The 20,034-nt window shown below is 41.5% G+C and overlaps 2 protein-coding genes across 3 annotated transcripts in view; one reads left to right on the forward strand and one right to left on the reverse strand.

The window, feature by feature from the left end:
* Positions 1 to 486: 486 nt before the first annotated feature.
* Positions 487 to 8,399, reverse strand: LOC147799685 (kappaPI-actitoxin-Avd3e-like). The gene is made up of 3 exons (XM_087134870.1): positions 7,876 to 8,399; positions 6,419 to 6,595; positions 487 to 3,931 (listed from the first exon to the last, which is right to left on the reverse strand). The coding sequence occupies exons 1-3, from the start codon at positions 7,940 to 7,942 to the stop codon at positions 3,846 to 3,848; spliced, it is 330 nt and encodes a 109-aa protein (XP_086990996.1). The 5' UTR covers positions 7,943 to 8,399; the 3' UTR covers positions 487 to 3,845.
* A 4,642-nt stretch (positions 8,400 to 13,041) lies between these two features.
* The window catches only part of LOC110990562 (CTD small phosphatase-like protein), a 35,217-nt gene continuing 28,224 nt past the window's right edge, over positions 13,042 to 20,034 (forward strand). The window contains exon 1 of one of the 2 annotated variants that reach the window (XM_022255624.2): positions 13,042 to 13,450. In XM_022255624.2, coding sequence (XP_022111316.1) covers positions 13,375 to 13,450 — 76 coding nt within the window. In that variant the 5' untranslated portion in view covers positions 13,042 to 13,374. The remainder of the gene's footprint in view (positions 13,451 to 20,034) is intronic. The other variant, XM_022255616.2, reaches the window with a different exon arrangement.

Here is a 20,034-nt window from a genome sequence, read left to right on the forward strand (position 1 = left end):
TGTTTGTGGCTGTATGATTCCCGCAGTTTATAAATACGCAGTTTGTTTTCAAATGCATCAATAGACAGTCTTCATATTAGATTCAAAATGATAAAATGACAACCTAGTATTTTCAGAAATTCATATCAGGCATTGGGGATTGTATACCGAGAAGCTGTAACGTTGAGGCTACAGACGAAAGTTGACTGTACGGGGAAAAAGTCACACATCATAATTAGCGTTGGTACAGCCTGATAATTTGGTGCAATTCTATTGTTAAGGGCGATTATAGTTATATATAAACAATAACCAGCGGGGGAGATATTTATAGCCATCCCTTTTTTTAGAACTGTTTGAAATGACACGCAATTCTTTTCCGAGCGTCAGTACAAAATGTGACGAGAAAACCGTGCCGTGAATACTTGGACATTATAAAAGCCCTGAAGTAGGGGCCTATATCACTTGAGAAACGTTCAAGAAATAATACAGAGACTTTATCCCCATAAGAACTTTGATGACTCCAACGCATTGCCTCAATTTTATTGACTGCATGTTGTTTTTGTCTGTATTTTTAAACAAACCTTTATAATGCAACAAGACCGCTTGATTTCATGATGTTAATTCACCTTAAACAGACAATTAAAACTTGACACACTGAGACTTTATTTAAAATTATTATTACACTTAGGTTTTAACCATTAAAATTCTGTTATAGCCATTCATGCAAACATCTAAGCAGTGTAAACCTCACATCTACAACTGGCATCTCAACGTCAGTGTAGTTTACTCTTATTCTCTGGTGGCGGTTCCGGATCGCGTCATTCCATGCGTAGGGTAGAACAATATAAGTCGTAGCCGTTTCTCCACAGTGTGATTTGACATTCAGAATAAGAAGCCATAACTACGGTGGCACAAAACTTGTGGGCGGGTAGCACGCGCGCGTTACATGCCTCATCGACCAATAGGGTGTCGTGATTTGCCAAATGCATGCGCGCTTGAAGCTGGAGACTGCGTTAGAGTGCAGTGCCAATGTCCCACAGTTATGGCGTCTGAATAGGATTAATCTAGAGTGGCTTTCACCTGCTCCAAACATTAGCGGGAAGGCCTGTTGGTAAGTTCAGTAACAATGAGACGTCCTTCTACAGTGGGTACAAAGGCTATTTCGCGCATGTTTTTTCATGACGAAAGATGGACATTTCACAAGATCAACCTGACTTTGGCCGGCCGGAACCTGTGATACGACTGTACAAATATTTGACCGTCATTTTGAATGGGTGGTCAAAGATTGTAGGACGTCCAACCTTATTTGGTTCTCAGCAACGTTTGCCTCAAAAAGTGCACTTTGCGTCTTCAGTTATGAAATAGGAATCTCTTTGTTTAGTACTTACAGTAACATTTATTATTTAGAGTTTTGATAAATCAGCATTACACATTTCGTAAATTGTTGTTTGGGTTTTGTTCTGTCGACCAACCATAGTTTTGTCAACTATACTGTTCAGCAAAAACTACGGTTGTGACCTAGAAAAAAAGGCTCCGACTTAGGCCTTCACCGCCCCAACAGTATATCCAAAGTCAGAGTGTCAAAATGCAAAGGACGGGATGTAGAGATTTATCATGATGCTGCCGTTTTTGTCTTGTTCCCTGTAGACCTATAGGCACTAGTAATACAACTTAGCACATTGATAAAAGGGAACAGACTGTTTTCCCTTCTAGCATCAGTTTGGTTACATTGGTTTGAATGGTAAAAGCAAGATGGCTGCTCCATGATATAGGTCTAGTGTCCTCAAGCGTTGCTATTGTGAAAGCGTGACATATCAAGGCGTCATACGTACGCTAGTGTACCGCGAGGCCTGCATTTTACATGCCAACCTTTCGTTGCTTGTTCAGTTAAAATAGAAAAGAAAACTGGTCATCAGTCTGAAATGCATGACGAAAAAGTACTTATATATTTTCAGTGTCTCCTTAACCCCATTGGTTCAGAAATATCCTCGGAAAAATGTTTCTAGGAGCGCCCCAAATGTAGGAGTCAACATGGCGGCCAGCGCCAGGCAACCGTTTAAATGGCAGACTTTATACTTGTGCATGTACATCGTACATGAGGCCTATATGCTTCTGTCGCATTTGGCACCTCTTGTGTTGGTGATAAGGGTGGGGGAACACAAGACTATACCAACTCTATCAAAGGAAGAGAGATTTCACGTTCAAAAAGTTTCCAGTTCGGAGATTTTTACGTACCAAATGTCAACAAGAGTTGTTACCAATATTCCAGGGTGACAACGGGAATGCGATGGATTGGACATTACTGATTTCTCACTGCAGTGACATGTAACCGACCAGAGAGCAGTAATATGTCCTAAAAAGTCCAAATTTAACCTGGAAAATTTGTGAGGCCTTATTTAAATAGAGACCAGTCTCACAAGATTTGTGGACAGTCAGGTGATATTCAGATCTGGAACTCTTTCCTTTGGAATTTCAACTTGGGTCTGCATGTCTGTCAGCTTTGGTTCACCGATCAACAGAGCGATGTGTTCGTTAAGAAGAGTCACGACTGGTAAATTTGATTACACCTAGGAACATCCAATGTAATTAGCCAGCCACACGTTTTTGTTCTCTGATGTGCTTTGTTTGGTGTTCGCTTTCATGCATACGATTAAAAAAATATTGAAGGCTTGCCAATCATGTTTACACATCGTATTGGCTCCCCAAAATTTTATATTGAATGACTTACATTTGAATGTTTCACTTCCATTAGCGCGGAAAACGAAACGACAAGAGGATGTACCAGACAGAAGCTACATCAGTGTAGTAGTGTTAATTGATTAACATAATTAATTTATTGTTTATTTCTGTACATGGTGTACGTGATAATGTGTTTCTCGTCGGTCCCCGATTGACAACTGTGTACAAAACATATGGGTGGTTGTCTAAAAAAGTTGAAGTACAAACAAAAGAGGAACAATAGGGGGTCCCCAGTTGCAGGCAAATACACACTGCTCTATACACACGCACGTGTGTATAGAGCAGGCATCAGTCTCATGGCTGTTTATCGTCCCGTTTGGCATAAAACTGAATCAGGGAATCGAGAAAAATGCTTTCCTATACTGGTATTCAAGGCTGGATCCTATGGGGCAGCACGGTGGCCATACCCCCCCCCGGGACATATTAGGCCTACTTTTTGAAATCTAAGAAAACGACGATTTGGGGGCAGTATTTCATTTCCTTAATTGGATTACAAATTCAGTCTCCGCTCAGATAGGCCGTAGATGGTTAAGTTCAAACATTCCAAAATTTTAAGCCCCTCCCAAAAACGTTTGGGGCCCACTTCCCAGAAAAGTTCTTTTTGGATCCGCCCTCGCCATGTTTTGGCTTCAATAGAGAGTGTGGAGGGTCGAATAAGCCAAGACGAGCTTGTATATGGCCTGTCAACCGCTTGTCCTTCAAGTTTGTCTTTATTGTGTAAATGTAACAAGTAGGTTCTACACTTAACTCGCAGAAAGATTTTCCAGAAGGACACGAACAAATAAGGTTAATGCGAGTCTGTGGGCTCCGTATGACGCCAGATATTCTGACAAGAAACAATATTGGATACAAGTTATTTGCGTGCATTGCCTATACGTATTCATATCTAAACTGGAAAAGTCACACCCAATGGAAATGATGCGCTCATCCAGTATAAGTGTTACTCGTTATTCGCCCGCTGCATATAATCATACGGAGCCCAGCAGTCGTTGACCAGTGAAGTGGAATGAGATGTAGCTAGTTGTACTATGAATTTTTGTCCCGGATTGCCAATTGTCCAATATGCCCGTAGTCATCACACTCAATATCCTCTGGGAGAACGGGTGTTCTTAGTTGTTTTCTTTCCTTCATAGCCATCTCAGCTTGTTTTCATCTGAAGCTCCGGCTCTCGCAAAGAGCCACTTGCGACGGCTCCTAGCAGCGAAAAACCTCCCTGCCAAAATAGAAAGGGGATGTTTTGTGACTCGATAAGACGAGGTCAAATTCGGTATAAGTAGGCCTTATACTAAAAACTAAACCGAAAATACCCCATACCGGGTATATAGAGGATTTTCAGCCACGTGAATGTCAACGGTCAGCGTCCAACGAACACAGATGTGGGCGGAAACGCGCGCGCCTTCGAAGTTTCTCACTATTAGAACTGTCAATCCTGTTCGCAAGTTTGACGGCACTTCAGTTTAAACCACGCCTACTGCACATAGAGTTGCGTGGAACCATGGGACCGGAAGCTAACGCGCAACTTGTCTGTTCATCCAATGGGAGCGCATAATTCGTGGTGCGTGCGCGTGTACGACGAATTCACTTACGATCACCGCGACCACTTGCGGTGTCACCGCGACCACTTGCGTTCTTCTCAGGCTTGAACATAGATAGTTATGGACTTGACGCGCTCTCGCATAAGTTTGGCATGCAAAGCGCGCACCTGTCCCTGGGCGTTGTGCCAACGCCAACCATTTTTGGTTGTCGGATATACAAACAAAATCGAACAAAAGTTGACAGAAGACATTGACAACGGTTGGAATAGCCGGCTTTTTTTGGGGGGGGCATACTTTTTGGATATTTTTTTCATATCACGTTTTATGGCCTTTTTGTGGGTGAGGCTAAATTATGGGCATTCTAAACACTTTAGGGAAGAAATAGAAATGAATTAGAACAAAAAGCTCCTCTTCTTTGTCTCATTTTTGGTTAAATTTATTTTTTATTTGGCTCTGTTTTTCGGAGGGCCGTGCCCCCCATCCTCCTAATCTACTCCCATCGTTGGTTGGTTATCCGAAAAAGTAGCCCGTCATCAATGAATTTTAACCTGCGTGAGGTACACAAACTTATCGAGAAAAGGCTAGCGCATGATTCGATTCATGGATAGGCAGGCTGTGACTATAGCACGCCTCAGTCTCCCATCAAGCGCTGCATTGCAACGATCGTCTTGGCTTATAAGGCTAGAGTTATTGAAGATCAGGACCAAGCAAAATTATGTTGCCGTCACCACGACGTTTGACCTTGTGGTTCGGCCAATGGCGCATCCAGGACTTGTTGGGGGATTACGGACCAGAATTTAACAACTCCCTCCCCAACAAATCTGACACCGAACTCCTCCCCACGGTTGCGCCACAAAGGACTGGGATGTATCACTATATCAGAGCTACCGGTACAGTAGTTTAAGATGGAGGTGTGTATTGTATCTTCATATTTCCAGAAATTATACAAATGACAAACGGGTTGCAGCCCCCACCCCACCCCATGCGTGCGCAACTGAGTTCAACTGAGATCGGTACAGTGTTTGCACTCATTAATGACTTAACCAGTCAATAATCACTGGTCTTGGAACTTGCCCTAGACTCACTCCGAGTCAAGATTCTACTCCCGACCATTAGAACACACCCTCCAAAACTTCGCGAGTAAATGGAATTAAGGCGCCTTTCCGTATATATGTATGTTTCTTGGGTACGTTACATACACGATGCGTTCATGCGTTTCACTTTCACGGACACAAAAATCGACCCATTAACCTGGTTTCCATGTGGTCGTTTGAAACGCAAACGGCCCGTACGGCGTCAAGACGCAGACAGTCGCCAGACGCGGCGCGACGTCATTCCACCCCCAAAATTAAACAAAATGGCGCCCGAAACTCGGAAAATTTTGGCCAAATTCCTTTTCTAGGTGGCAATGTGGCAAAATTAAACAAAATGGCGCCCGAAACTCGGAAAATTTTGGCCAAATGCTTTTTTTAGGTGGCAATGTTTCCTCTTGAAGCCAAACTGATACTCAAGTTTGATGTAATTTGTTAATGGTCAGCTATTTTGCTGACGACTGGGGCTGCATATGCTAGCAATAAGGAGAAAATGGACAAAATGAGTGGTACCAAGCGAGAGAAACATCGTTGTATGCCCGTCATGCCAGTGTGCGTGTTTGTTTAGGCCTACTCAGCGACTCAACGTAGACAGCCGGCAAAGTTGAGCCCGGTTCAACTTTGCCTTTGATTCCTTTTGGGCTGATTTGCGTGTGTGGCCATATTTCCGTTTGACATGTTTCCATTTGTCTGCGTTGCAGTTTGCGTCTTGATTGCGTTGCTCCCTGCGTTCCTCACGTCGATATGGAAACCAGGTTTAACACACGTGCGCGTTGCGTTAAGCTGTCAAATTTGCCCCGGGAGCGATTTTGGCAGATACACAACGCTTGGCGCAAGTGTTGACGAGCAGTATGGAAAAGCGCCTTCAGTCGACACGTCGACCGACAGACTCAAGAAATCCAAGCTTGATTCACGCTGTCATCATGACTCGGGCATGTCTTACAAAAACATTGTCTTGAATCCAGACGGACAAGTTCGCACGTGTAAACCTCTTTTTGCAGTTTGCAAAAAAGGTTTCTATAATCCCCCCCCCAAGCAGTGCAATGTTATAATCAAGCGATCCGGGAAACTTACCACTTTTGCAAATCCGTGTACACTCCAAAAGTGAAAGAAACTTGTTCGTGTTTCCGCCGCACCCGCCATAGGTGAAGGGGACGCACGCCATCCTGCCCGGGTCGTACGCCCATCTCGCCAGCTTGTTCAGGCAGGGACCCGTATCTGGACGATCCGAGCAATTAGCAGTGGCGGAGACTGGTCGGATGGAAGTACGAACGTATACCGCAATGTGGAAGGAAAAGAGTGGCACGGAAGAAGTAGCGTTTAAAGGATCGACATTTCAGAGCTACAACAGAGATCTCCGTACTTCATTTTGTGGAGAGGTACGACAATAATTCAATATTCATCGGAGCGTTTTTCTTAAATTGGTAAGTGGATTTCGAGTCCATTGTGGTGTCTATACACATTTCATTTTCAAGTTTCATTTTCAAAAAATTCGGCGTTGTTGCTTCGCCACAGAATCGTCAACAGTTCAGTTTTACATTTTTGTTTTTTTGTTTTTGTTTTTTGTTTAACCAGTACACTTGAGTATTCAACACCTAATTCTAATAACATGGCTCGACATTGAGGGGATTTTTAGTGACAAATAAATCATCGAACTTCAACGCCATAAGAAAAATCACGCATCCTTTCAATTCCTACATCGTTGTAAGACATAGAAAATGCCATGATAACTTATGATGTTTTTAAACATTTGGTTAACTCCTCCCCTAACATTTTAAATTCCAAGCAAAATAATAATTCAGAATTAGTTGATGTGGAAGAAACTTGTGACAGCTCAACTCTTCAATTCAACTCAGAGTTAGGTAACAGGACTAGGATTGCTTTTGGAGTGTGCACAAATGGTTCAAGTTGGGTGTACACAGTCAAAGTCGTGTTTTAAAAAGCTGTGGTCTTCCAGTGGTGTAATTCCTTGTTTTGTACAATAATGTACAGAGCACTCAAGAATACATCGAGTCCTTGGATTTCTATCTTCAGGACGATTACTAACAAGGGATCTACCCCCACGGCAGAGAGACATCGGTGAACCTCTAGTTTCGACAGTTATTTAAAAGGAGTGAAAAAAGGAAAGAAAGAGAAAAAAGTACGATACTGGAAGCTGTGGAGGATTCTGCCAATGGAACAATGAGTTTGGACGGAACATTATTGCTTGGCCAAAAGATATCAATTTCGTGCAACCATAAGGGTGGTTTTTAACTGCATCGTGCCCATTTTACAACATTTTGTCGTCTGTTTTTCCCTTTGGCTCATAACATCACCCCAACATTTCATGACAGCATGCAGATTTCGTTCCAAAAACACGGGGAAGTTTAGTCGAATTGTGACGAAATGTCGTTCAAGTCTTGCCACGGACTGGTCGGGATATTTTTACGCTCTCGTCCCCCAGAAGTACCACACATTCACACCTCCCACTCCTTCCAGATTCCACCGCCCCTTTCGGAGGGGAAAAAGATAAGAAAAGCCTGTAAACTTACTGAATGGGAGAGCGGCCACAAGAAACCAAAGTAGGAAGGTAACTGTCCATCTTGTAAGCAGCTCCATAGTGCTCCGATCCGAACCGTCGGTTGAATCTTGTCTGACCAGCCGTCCCTACAAAGCCGGACTTTTTTTTATATCTCTCCCTCAAGCTTCCTGGAAACGGTTTGTGTCACGGCGCTCATCAAGTAATGATTTGCTAATTCCAACTGATTGATGGTGCCCCTGGAATCATCCAACCTAAATTTGGTCCCCTCTTGCAATTATTATGCGCACGCGTCAGTAAAGAACTGAGTGAATTTATGTCTCTTGGCAGGCGATATCGGACAAAACAGACACGCCCCGCCCCGAGTCCAGTGTCTGTCGCAAGGTGTTGAACACGACACTCTGAAACCCACCGTGAAATGTCATCATATACAAATTTAATTCACCATCCTCCAGCAGTTCTACCCAATAATTTATGATATTGAAGACAACAAATTGCGCGCGGGAAAGGAGATTCTAAAGAACCGCCCTCCTCACCATTTTCCCAAGTCGGTTGTGGTCTGATTGAATTATTCACACGGTTGGCAGGCGACGGGACAGGGGAATTCGCACATTCCTTGTGTGTCCAGGTCTATCACGTCGACATTGCGTCACACGGGCCGATTTAATTGGACCGAAACTCACGGTGAATCGTAATTCCTATGTTTTGCACTATCCTTTCTAGGCCTGTGATCATATTAAGTACATGCCCAAACATGGCGCTATGCCGTGTACTCCTAGAGTGGTGTGCACAGAATCAACGAGAGATCTGTCACCGTTTGTAAACTAATCTAATCGTATGCTGCATCCAACGATTATAAAGAAGTGCATTGGGGAGAACGGCATTTGTTCATTTTGTTGTGGAAAGCGTAATATTTCATAACTGTTCGATGTTATTCAGTCCAACTTATAGTGAAAAAGAAATCATTTTTTATAATAAAGTTTTGCATTTAGAACTACCTGATAGACTGTATTCATATGTCCGCCATTTTGAATTGAACATGGGAGTTGAAATAACAGTGACTAAATAAACTTCAATACAAATTAATGTCAGTTTTTGTTCAGAATAACTTAACATTTGTTGTTAACATGGGCGGATATCTGGGGGTGGGGTGGGCAGACATATCCCCCACCTTTTTTTTGGGGGGGGGATAAAACCAATATAACCATCCCCCACTTTTCAAGCCACTGACGCTATGGCTGAGATCGGGCGGCTTGTTCTTGTATGCTCAGGAACAGCTCGATTTGTTGTTCGTGGGTCGACCGCTCGAACGACGGGAACAAACAACTGGTTATTGGTGTTAGTTAGGGGTGCAGACCACTAATTCAAGAGAGAATTTCGGGCCAGCTCATTGGCATTAAAAGTGCCCCCACAGTATCTTTTGAAAAAGGAGATTGTTTGGCCCCCAAAATGGTGAGATCGTGTAAATCGTTGCCGGGATCAAATCCCTGGGTCTTTGAGCTTTCATAATGAGAGCAGAATGGCTAAAAACTACGGTTGGTCCTGAGTGCCCGAGAAATTTGAGGGTTGCCACTTGAAAAATGGCTGCAATCAGACTTCGGAAAAAAAAACACTTTTTGGGGGTGATTTTGTTTTGTGGGAATAATTAAAATTGTAATTGGTTAACCCACAAAAAAAATCAATAGAAATTGAAAGATAAGTGACACCCCGTCAGGCAAGAATTTCATTTGTGTTTCAGAAATCTCAGGGATGTTGGCGTGCATGTTATTGAGCCCTGAAAAGTGCTAATTTTACACTGTTTTCAATGGGGCTTGAATTAGTGGACTGTGTCCTTAGTGGCAAGCAACATGCAACATGGCGGTGTCCATGTACGTTATTCGAGAGTTAATGTTTGCATTGGCTGAATTCTTTCTATTTAAACAGGAACATTCATTCCCGTGTTATGGAAAATAATAAATGTTGTGAATAAGGTCTATCCGTCAATTAAGGGGCGTGTTCTTTTAATGCTATGCTGTCCGTGATAAAGGGACGGGATGGGGGGGGTTATTTCTATTGCTCCTTACAAAAATTACAGATAGATGAGTCCCTCTGAAATGTATGGACGTAAAATTGCAACTGCTTTTTGTTTCCAATTTGCAGCTGAGACTGAAGTATACGTATGTCTCTTGGCTCTATGGTTTACTCGGGTGTGTACAAGGCATCTGACTCATTGGGCGTCGCGGGGAGGAGACGATTGACTCCTTACGAAAACAAAAATGGAAAAGAAACGGAAGAAAGAAAAAGAAAGATGCATAAAAAGGGATGAAAGTCGCCAATCTGCATGAAACACAACACCTCAAAATGACCCCTCTCACTGTTAATGGTTGGGAAGTTCGTTGATAACGAGTTATTTGACCCTACCCTCCCCCTCCCCGGGGGAAAAGCCCGGTGAAGTCCATGTTTGACTGTGAACTACGGTACTCGTGCCATCGAATTATTTCCATGTGCTGTTTCAGGCTCTGTCTTCTTTGTTGTTCCAATGTAATAAAGAGTCTTCCCACTTACAGCTCTACCTTCTCTGATTAGTTTCTCGTAACGATACAAATTTTCTGCAGCTTTCTACCCTTCTTGAATATAAAGACTATTTGAAATGTAGACGAAAAGGGAGGCCACGTAGAACGACGCGCGTCATATACATATTATGCCCAGGACGCATAAAATATACACTTTCTGAACATGATGCGAGTCGTTCTCCGTGGCCTCCTTTCCCGTCCACCGTATCGGGCATTGAAAGTGCATTTTCTTTTACATCATTTAAAATTTTCCTTGCTCTTCCTGAAATCATGGAGGCGCTGTTTGCTGTGATGTCTATCCAGGAAGACGCTGCTTAGCATAAGGGGATTTGTATTTGGTCAAACCAAATAACGGATCACTGAAAGTATCAATAAAAAACCTTTCTTTAGCAGCCAAATGTCATGAACTGCCACAACAAATCACTAAAGAATATTTGAACAGCTGTAATAACTCTTACTGTAATTATCATAAATACGGAAACATTAGCATAAGGCAAAATTTGCTCAAAAATTGCCTTTAACGGCAAAACACAATTAAACTGCATTAAATAGAGACAAAGATACATTTTTATGACTTTCGTTACATTTCATGCACAGACCCTTTAAAAACATACTTTGAGATGTTTCCAACGTAAATCATCATGTTCTAGCCCCGTGTGTGTTCACAAACAGAAGTGATTGATCCCTTGATTACAGTATTAAAAAGATCACATTAAATTTTTGCCAGTCTGCAAAATGTTTACCATGAGGTCTTCCAAATAAGAGTGAAGGCAAAGAACTCTCACAATTATGCAGAAAACATAATCTTTTGCCATTGATCGATTAATTATAGTCTAGAATTTTGCACCCCTTTGAGAACATAGAGGGAAGGCCCTAGTTCTCAACTAGTTTCAGACTGAAGGGTCTGTACGTCTGCAAGACAAGGCTAGGCCCCGGTATGGAATTCCATATCTGCCGTCGCCCGTCCCCCGTCGCCCGTCTTCCGTCGTCCGTCGCATTTTGCTTTTTGTTGTGTCCCAATTCTGCCATTTACCAGTTCCAAACATGCCATTTTCCGTCGCCCGTCGTGCGTCGCCCGTCGTGCGTCGTCCGTCGTGCGTCGCCCATCAAATGGGTTGCATAGGACCTGCAAAAGCCGTTGTTTAACAAATGACAATGCTACGATTCCATTCACTTCTGAAGATCTTTTCCGAATAAGGCAAGTACAAATCCCACCTGCAAAGCATATACTAGTCACATAATTAATTCCAATAATGCTAGACTACCCCTGCCCCTTGACAAGAAAAAATCGCCTCTCTGAGAATTCAACAAAGTGTTTTTTTGGGGAAAACATTTTCAGCCAAAATGTTCCGGCCAACTTATCCACAGTGTTATTCTAATTTGCATACTGTAAAAATGTGCCAACTTGTTTTCATCAAATTCCAGGAAGAAATCTGCCAACCGATACAGATATTCTATCTTGTCCTCTCAATTTCACCTTGAAATCCAGAAATACTAGACGTGCTGTGGATAACAAACTGTTTATTAAATGTATTGTTTAGGGGCAATTACCACTTGGTTTAAGTTTCAGAAAATATGACGTGTAGGTTTTTGTGGGTGTGTATGCCATGGTGGATAGACCAATGAGAACAGGTTGTCCAGCACATCAGCGTTATTTATGGGGCTAACAAGTAACGTTACTGTTTAAAAGGCTTCTGTGAGCCAACCTGCAAATAAAGTCATGTCTAATTTGGAGTATACAGCAGATTTCATCATATGGGTATACCCGCCCTCAAAATAATGTTGAATCAGTTCGTCTCTTATGAAAACTATTGGGAATCAAACATTGTAAATAATCTATTATTTACATTCCGTTCTGTGGGATATCGTGCAGGGACAGACAGAAATATCACATAGGCTATAGACTAAAGTCTGGCTGTTAACGAGTAAAGTTACGTCTAGAGTAACTAAGATATCGAGAAAAACAATCTACCCTAACAAAAGTCTATTTTGTTGATTTATTTATGTAACCAAAATGGTATTATTTCATATACACGTTACTTAGCCGATGTCAGGATGTTATTTCTTCTTTCAATTGGAGTTTGGCACAACTGCAAAAACGAATACATGTACATCTTCTAGTTCTGTTGCTGAAATGAGAGTCTGGCATGGTGGATCGATCGAACAAGGACATGTACATGTGAAACGATCAAGGGTCAAAGTTAAAAATACCACTACGCAATCGTGACAAAAAAAAAAACCACGGGCGACGCACGACGGCAGATACGGGATTCCATACACGGAGTAACGGTAATGAGTCGTTACGCGCCAACTCGAGTTCCCTTTAACTTGATATCATCAAAACACTTCTTATTCATTGGTGCCTACTAAAATGATAAAAATCAAGATCTAGTCTTATTTTCCCATCGAAGTGTAGGAGAAGAGTCAAATTTTACAGCTAAAAAATGATGTCGTAAGTTTTACACGCTGTTGCCGATGAGGCCGCACACCTAGGGCGTACTTACACACAAGGCTGGGTGAACGTCATGCGTTATCTGTCGAAAGGGGGCGCTGTTTACGGCACTCAATTTTGAGGTCAAAAATTATCACACGAATAAAATGTCAATCGCTCTGCATTAGCGGTTTCTTGTAACCCCATACTTTCTTTTGGCGCTAAAATAGCTTTACGAATTTCCGTAAATATTCATCAGTTCAGTAGTAAGTCTTGGAGCAGAAAGTATAGAAATATAATTCTCTACCCAAGCTTTGCACGAATGGAAGACGATTCGCACTATTTAACTCAAAAGTTGCAATATACGGGCCGTATTTACGTCTATGCAGTACTTCAGAAACCGTCAAAGTAAAATTAGTAGTATTTTGTTGACCTAGTCCTCCATCTTGAAAGTTGATGCGTTGTTTTCACTTGGATTTGGTTGGATTTTTACGTCTCTTCGCGGGGCAACATAGCCACTGCAACCTAGATGGACAGTACGTCCATTATAACACAAGTCAACCGGGATGAGGAACCGCTGAACACCTTCCCAACTGCAGATTCTGGTAGGTATCGACTATGGAGGTTGAGATTCTTAGCCCCTAGGGGCATCGTTCACCATGTTCACGATGTTTGTTGTTCGTCAGACTTACTCAGTTACTGCTAATTGAATTAAAATGTGCACACTTACTCATTTGCACATTCATTTGTTCGTTTTGTGGGTCAAGTTGATGTTTGCACTTCTGCAAAGTTCGGTTATCCTAACTTTTAGGACACCTCTCCCGTTATAATTATGTAGGCCCTAGGCCTAACTTCAGACATGTCGGAGAATCAGCCTCTTTCATGCCTTTCATCAGTTTATGGCTTTTTAGCCAAGGTTGGACGTTGTCTTCATTTACACTACGACTGACAGTGTAATGTAGACGACGTCCAACCTACCCGGGCTAATGGCTTTTCATCATCCGTGCATGCCATCATGGACATGGTCATCACCCATCCATCATGTTCAATCATAGTCATGTTTTGTCTGCCATGTCAAAATATACTCTGCCTACATGATGTAGGCACACATGAACATGATGAAGGCCTGAGGTCAGCAGTATGGTCTAGGCTAAGTTTGCCTAAACCTACTGGGAACTTAGTTTTCACATTTTCTCTCCAACCGTGACCATGTTTGTGAGTGTGGGGTCAACCATTTTCTCCACAGATGGTTTGAAAACAGTTCCATGTAGCCTAACTGTTAATGTTAAGGCGATAGGCCTGAACGGGTATTCTTGGTGGTAAACCAGTAGGCTACAAACAGTACTTTACTAGGCCTGCATAGTAATAATGCTTAGCTGTTTGTAGCATGGCAACTAAACATGCTTAGTCAGTGTCCAAGGCCCTACTGCAAGACTTGGAAATGTTACTGCAACAAATGTATTCATGTGGTTCCATCCAGCCTAGCCTGCATTATTCATTCATATTCGCAAGATGATAGAGCTCTGATCTCAGAGCCATGAACATGAATCATGGAACAGGTGAAAATGCCTAACATTTAATAATAGTACGATTTGATTTTTAAGTTGTAAACATGATAAACTGTTTATACTGGTAGGTCAGTTGCAATTTTTTTTTAGTGGGGGAGGTAGCAAAAAGAAAAAGTAATCAAGGACCACATTGGGACTGCATGCTGCAATGATAGGCTACGCTCCCAGTCGATCAGAAGAGTGTATGGAGGTTTTTTACATGACGGGCAAAGTCATTTCAGGAAACGTACCACGGTGGAAGCATGTGCATTTTCAAATCTACATGTATTTCCTTTGGCAATTTCACGTACGCCAGACTATTGAGAGACATCGAAGGCATGCACGTTTCTGCACACATCAGTTTAAATTGAGCGCTGACTGTCAAAAATCGTGTGACTGAAAATCCTCTATTTCACAGTTACATGGTATTGGTTCAGTGCTGTCATATACATAAACTAATGTACAACCATCTCAGGAAAAAACACATTTCAATGTAAGCAACAAGGACTATTGAGGCCGCAAAAGCTTATGTTTGACATAATCACCATTTGCAAGAAGTTACATCTGCCTAATTGAGTAAAACAAACAAGTAGCAGTGTCCTGAAGCAAAGCTAAGATTGCCCTCTTTAATTGACTCACAAAGGTTTGTTGTGAGGCAGTGGATATTGGACTGTGAACTGGTCCGCGATTGTTTTTCCCTGTTTACCAACATGATACTCAAGATGCACTGTGAGTTTATGATTTCATTGTTGTAAACCTGTATTCCTGAGATGAAATTCAGACCTACATGTAGTGCAATTTTAACTAAAAAGAAAACAATTTCTAGGGTTATAATTCATGGTGATGAAAAGAACATGAAATATCTTGCAATTAAATGAACGATTCAGTTTGAAATAAAGGATAACATTGCACTTTTTGGGTTAAAAAAGGCTCAAATCCAGTGTGACGTGGCTGTCATCCAACTAGCACTCTACAAATAACCCTCTTTTTCATGATTTTGTGATGGTAGAGTTCTGGGGAATTTGCATCAAAAATCCTACCCATGTTGAATATGCTTGGTTAACATGTACAGATTAACACACAGCCCAATAAGTCTAACCGTGGGAATAAACAGAAATTGTTTGAAGTGATAGTAATTTCCTCAATAAAAATTACCCTTTTTTGCCAAAAAAAAAAAATCAGTTATCGTATTAGTTTGCTAGGTTTTCATTTTGTAAGATTTCTGAATACTAGCGAAGTGAACTGAAAGGTTTCAAGACTGCGGAGACAAATGAAGCTTCAAAAATGGCATGTGAACTTGTTTGTGTAACACATGCTATTCTTGTTACTGTATTTTTAACAAAGTAAATCAAAAGTAAAAGCACAGAGGTGTCATTTTCTGATCCAGGTCCCTGGATATTTTATGCACCACAACTTGTTCTGTTCAGTGCATACCAGCACATGTACATGTACATACTGTGTACTGGCCAGTCCCAACACATATACATGTACATGTAACCCCCTTCCCCACCGCTGGCCAGCAGTTCGTATACATGTACTGTACATTGCATTGATCACTCAAGGCCAGACGTGTTGATTCACGTTGTGCGAAATGGACTCAAGTTGTACATGTACTTGAGTCACTTTTGTTTTGACTATATTGGTGATTATCAGCTTTGACTTTTGCTTTGACTTGGACTTCCGGCTTGCTGCCGACTCTCCTTACATGTACATTACGAGCTACTTTCTACGTTGGTCTGTCATCCAAATACACAGACCAATGACAAATATCAATACAATTGTGTAAAACTATTATTTGGGTTCCAGGGACTCCAACTATCACAATTAGAATTACTCTGTCGTATAGCAGCAGCTTTCATGTGAATGATACAAGGCACATGTTTTCATATATTGAGACTTCATGGACCTTGTTTGTTGTGCATCAGAATGAAAGGAAAATGGAGCCGGACATGTACAGTAGTACGTTTATGCATTCTGTACTTTAGGTATTATATGTATTTGAAATGCCGAGAAATGTGTAAGTTCAAGTAAGCAATTTATGATTTTATGGGGTGTAACTCATGATGCTGATATTTTCCTGAACGTACTAATAAAATTGTAGGGATCCAGGCACAAATACACACGTACATGGACATTGTACAGTGTAGTTTCTCGTCAAGGTTTCCCTACATGTACACGTACACATGTAGGTGCTAGAAGTAATGCCAGAACTTTGGTCATGAAGTCCAGAGAACATGTACCGGTATTGTTCTCCAACCCATAGTAGTAGCCTAGCAGTCCACAAAGTTTTATTCCACTTCTGTTCAAAAAGTCATCAAGTTTTAAAAACTCGCCAAGTTTAAAAAATTGAGTACTGCAATGACACTTCACCTTGAAAAAGCATTTTGTTTATGTTATCGCCATTTCAAGTTTGGATGTCAAGGGCAAACTTTGCCCATAATGGCCAAAATTTAAATGTAACACAAGGAATCCAGGTGACGCATCTCAGAACTTCATTTTAACTCTAACCTTACATAATACTACAAATTATTACTTCTTGTAAATTGTTGTAATCAGTGCTGCCGCTTGTAAGAGGACGTGACCACGTTGTTCTCTGAAGCCATAAAATACAATAGAAAAGACAATGTACCATACAGTGCTGTGGCGCTATGAATGCATGGCTTTATTGTTCTCTGCACAAGTAACAATGGAAGTAACCTAGCCAGAAGTAGTAATTTGTAGCGCTAGGTCCTTCAGGCTCAGGCTACTACAGTAAAATCTCGATAACTCAAAGTCAGTTAACTCAAAACTCTGCTTAACTCGAAGAATAATTTATTCCCGCCGAAAGAATAGGCTTTTATGTACAAAAACATATCCGTAACTCGAACTGCTCACGTTGCCAGATTCGTTTACCTCGAAAAGAAACCGTCGCCAAAATACTTCCAGAACGTGTAAACAGAACACGGGTCTAGTTTTGAATCATTTCTGACACACAAGTCATCGTAGGGAGATTTACGGTAACTGTGTCAGTGTATAGGTAGATGTTATGATACACATCATAATAATGACTTAATTTCAAAAGAAACAGTACTGTAGTACCGAGTACTGTAAGCCAAACAATATGCTTGGCGGTTAGGGTTATCGGCCCGCTGTGCTGAGATTTGCTGGTGACTACCCTGGTACATCGTAGATTTAATTTGCTCATCAGCATATATTGAAATGTCAAGAAGGATGCAGAACAACAAGGTTTTAAAGAAAAACTCAGGAAATTTCTTTAAATGCAACTGAATAACATACATGTAGGCCTACATGTACATGTATCCTGCATTGAAATCCTGTGCATTGGAGTTACGGTACTGAAGTACATGTTCATGTACCCATAGTGAGCTGTTTATAGTGATATTACGGTGTTTTATCAAAAATCATTGTTGCAGTCTAAAAGGATAATTTGCACACAGTCGTACAAAACAACAAGAAATAATTAAACACTAATACATTCAGTGAACTTGTTAAAACCATTACCAGATACAGTTAAAGATGACAATTTCCAATATTTCCGGGACAGAAACCACATCTCCTGAACAGAGCCATAGTACCGACTAAATTAGCTATTATTGGAGAGCCTAATGAGGGACTGAATAGGACTAGTTTAAGAGTAGTTTTAGACCTCTCTGTTCTGCCCATAATTTGTTGAAATGGGTTAGGATTCCCCAGTCTCGCAGATGTTGAATGAACATGCTGCACTTAGTTTATGGTAGCCCCAGATAATTTAGCCAGATCCATGAAGCACAATTGTATTGTATTTGTGTCCCACTTGCGGTTCCTTGTTAACATTACAAATTGATTTTTGTGACAACAGAGAAACCTGAGACCATTAAAGTTGACCTGGGGTTGAGGGTAAAACCACATATCACTTTGGTTTTCCTGCTTCAGTTTACCCTCCTGTTGGCCACTGGAAAAAATAAATTTGTTCAGGTGTTTTAAATATTGTGCTGCTTTGGATTTCTAGTATCAAGTGTGGTTGAACAGATAGCTTTTTGTTGTAAAATTTATGATTTAATTGTACATTTATATTTTCAGGAAAAAAAATTACGTTAAGAAAAATTTGTAGCATACAGCATGTTTACTGCTTAGACTTTTAAAAGATTTTACAAAATTTTTGAAGTTTGAGGCTGCGTCTGTCATGTTACTGTAAATGTGCTCATTTTCGAACCATAGCAGGAGATTATACCCATTGACATTGAGTCAGAGTTCCAATTTTGGATATCTTACCTGGTAGTTGATTGTTTACTTGTTTAGAGTCCGGAAGTTGTTGATTAAAATTCTACTTTGTTCAATCAATTACCAAACAGTGACTCACAAATGTTCAACTGGACCAAGTGCATACTCGTACATATGCGTCATGAAGCCGCTTAACCCCTTCGCGCTGGGACACGGCTAGACACGCCGTAAAAATTGAAATCCTCAGCCGGCTTGTCAGCTATTATTTTCGGCTCACGCTCGAGCGAACACGGTGAAAGAAGTCAGACCCTGGCTCTTGTATATATGGTAATTGGTCTTTGTGTGTAGCCCAGAAATGAAAAGATTGAATTTGCATCATAATCACCAGCTTCTCGATAGTCCCCACTTTGAAAAGAGGCAACGGGAATGTGGAAGGGTGAGTAGAGCCGCATGCCACCGAACAATCAGCCTTTTCACCGTGTAATTCAAAGCGTGCAGAGCACGCAGGGCCACAAACCGAGAATTTGCGGTTTGGCAGGTGGCCTTCGTGGCCAAGCGAGGCTGGAACTCTTGGAGTCGGCTTTCGGAAAGAAATTCCCGGCGTGAAGGGGTTAAGAGATATAAGCACAGGGAACAAGTTTTACTTCTGGGGCCTTGTCAGATCCTGACGGAAATATACATTGTAACAGTGCTGGAACACCACATGCCTCAACTGAAAAGGGGGGCCGGTGTCCATCGCCATCACTTACAGATCAATATCATGCTTGGTTAGCCTTTCATGTAAAATCCTGTGGTCAAATTGACATTTCGGGGAGGGGAGGGTCTGTAGCCTACTGTCATGGGCTAAATGGTATCCCCCAAGAGGGAGTGTTTGTTAATGACCTGGAGTGGAAACTGAGGGGGTTTGTACCTCTTAGGAGGCCAGATTGACTGTTTTAAACTGGGTTATGGACTTCTGGGCTTTCATTATCACTGTAACATTTAGGTCTATAGAATTAGTCTGTAAATGGAGTCACATTTTAGTTGATTGACCTTTTATTGTTTTGAAGAAGTGGGAAGGGGGGAGACGTCACAGTGCTGGCCCTGTTTTCAGCAAAACTGATGTTGCCGTACTTGTGTGCTTGTACATTAACTGCTGAAGAACAATGTATCCTTAACAAAGTATGCCATGATTGAAAAGACTGTTCCACACTTGGTTCGTACTGTACGTGCAGTTCATGGGGTGTACATGTGGGTGATATCCATGGATGACGCGAATGTCTGTGACTGTAGATGCTTGAGATCCATTGTTCACGTACATGTCAGACTCCTTAATGGGCAATCAGAGGTAAATGGAGAAACCTGCATCATTAATTCATTGCCCCCCCCAGAACACACTACGCAATCTGCGAGAAAGTCAGCTGTACATGTAGTGTCACAAACCAATTGTGCTGATTACCTTC

The sequence above is a fragment of the Acanthaster planci genome, linkage group LG03 (genome assembly GCF_054643075.1).
Source record: "Acanthaster planci isolate LZ-2023a linkage group LG03, COTS_SCS, whole genome shotgun sequence".
In the NCBI taxonomy this organism is placed as follows: Eukaryota; Metazoa; Echinodermata; class Asteroidea; order Valvatida; family Acanthasteridae; genus Acanthaster; species Acanthaster planci.

Coding starts and splice junctions, on each gene's coding strand:
- LOC147799685 (XM_087134870.1), bottom strand. CDS start 7,942: ATGGAGCTGCTTACAAGATGGACAGTTACCTTCCTACTTTGGTTTCTT. Junction 6,596..7,875: donor TGTGGCCGCTCTCCCATTCA/GTAAGTTTACAG, acceptor CCATCCGACCAG/TCTCCGCCACTGCTAATTGC. Junction 3,932..6,418: donor TACACGGATTTGCAAAAGTG/GTAAGTTTCCCG, acceptor CTATTTTGGCAG/GGAGGTTTTTCGCTGCTAGG.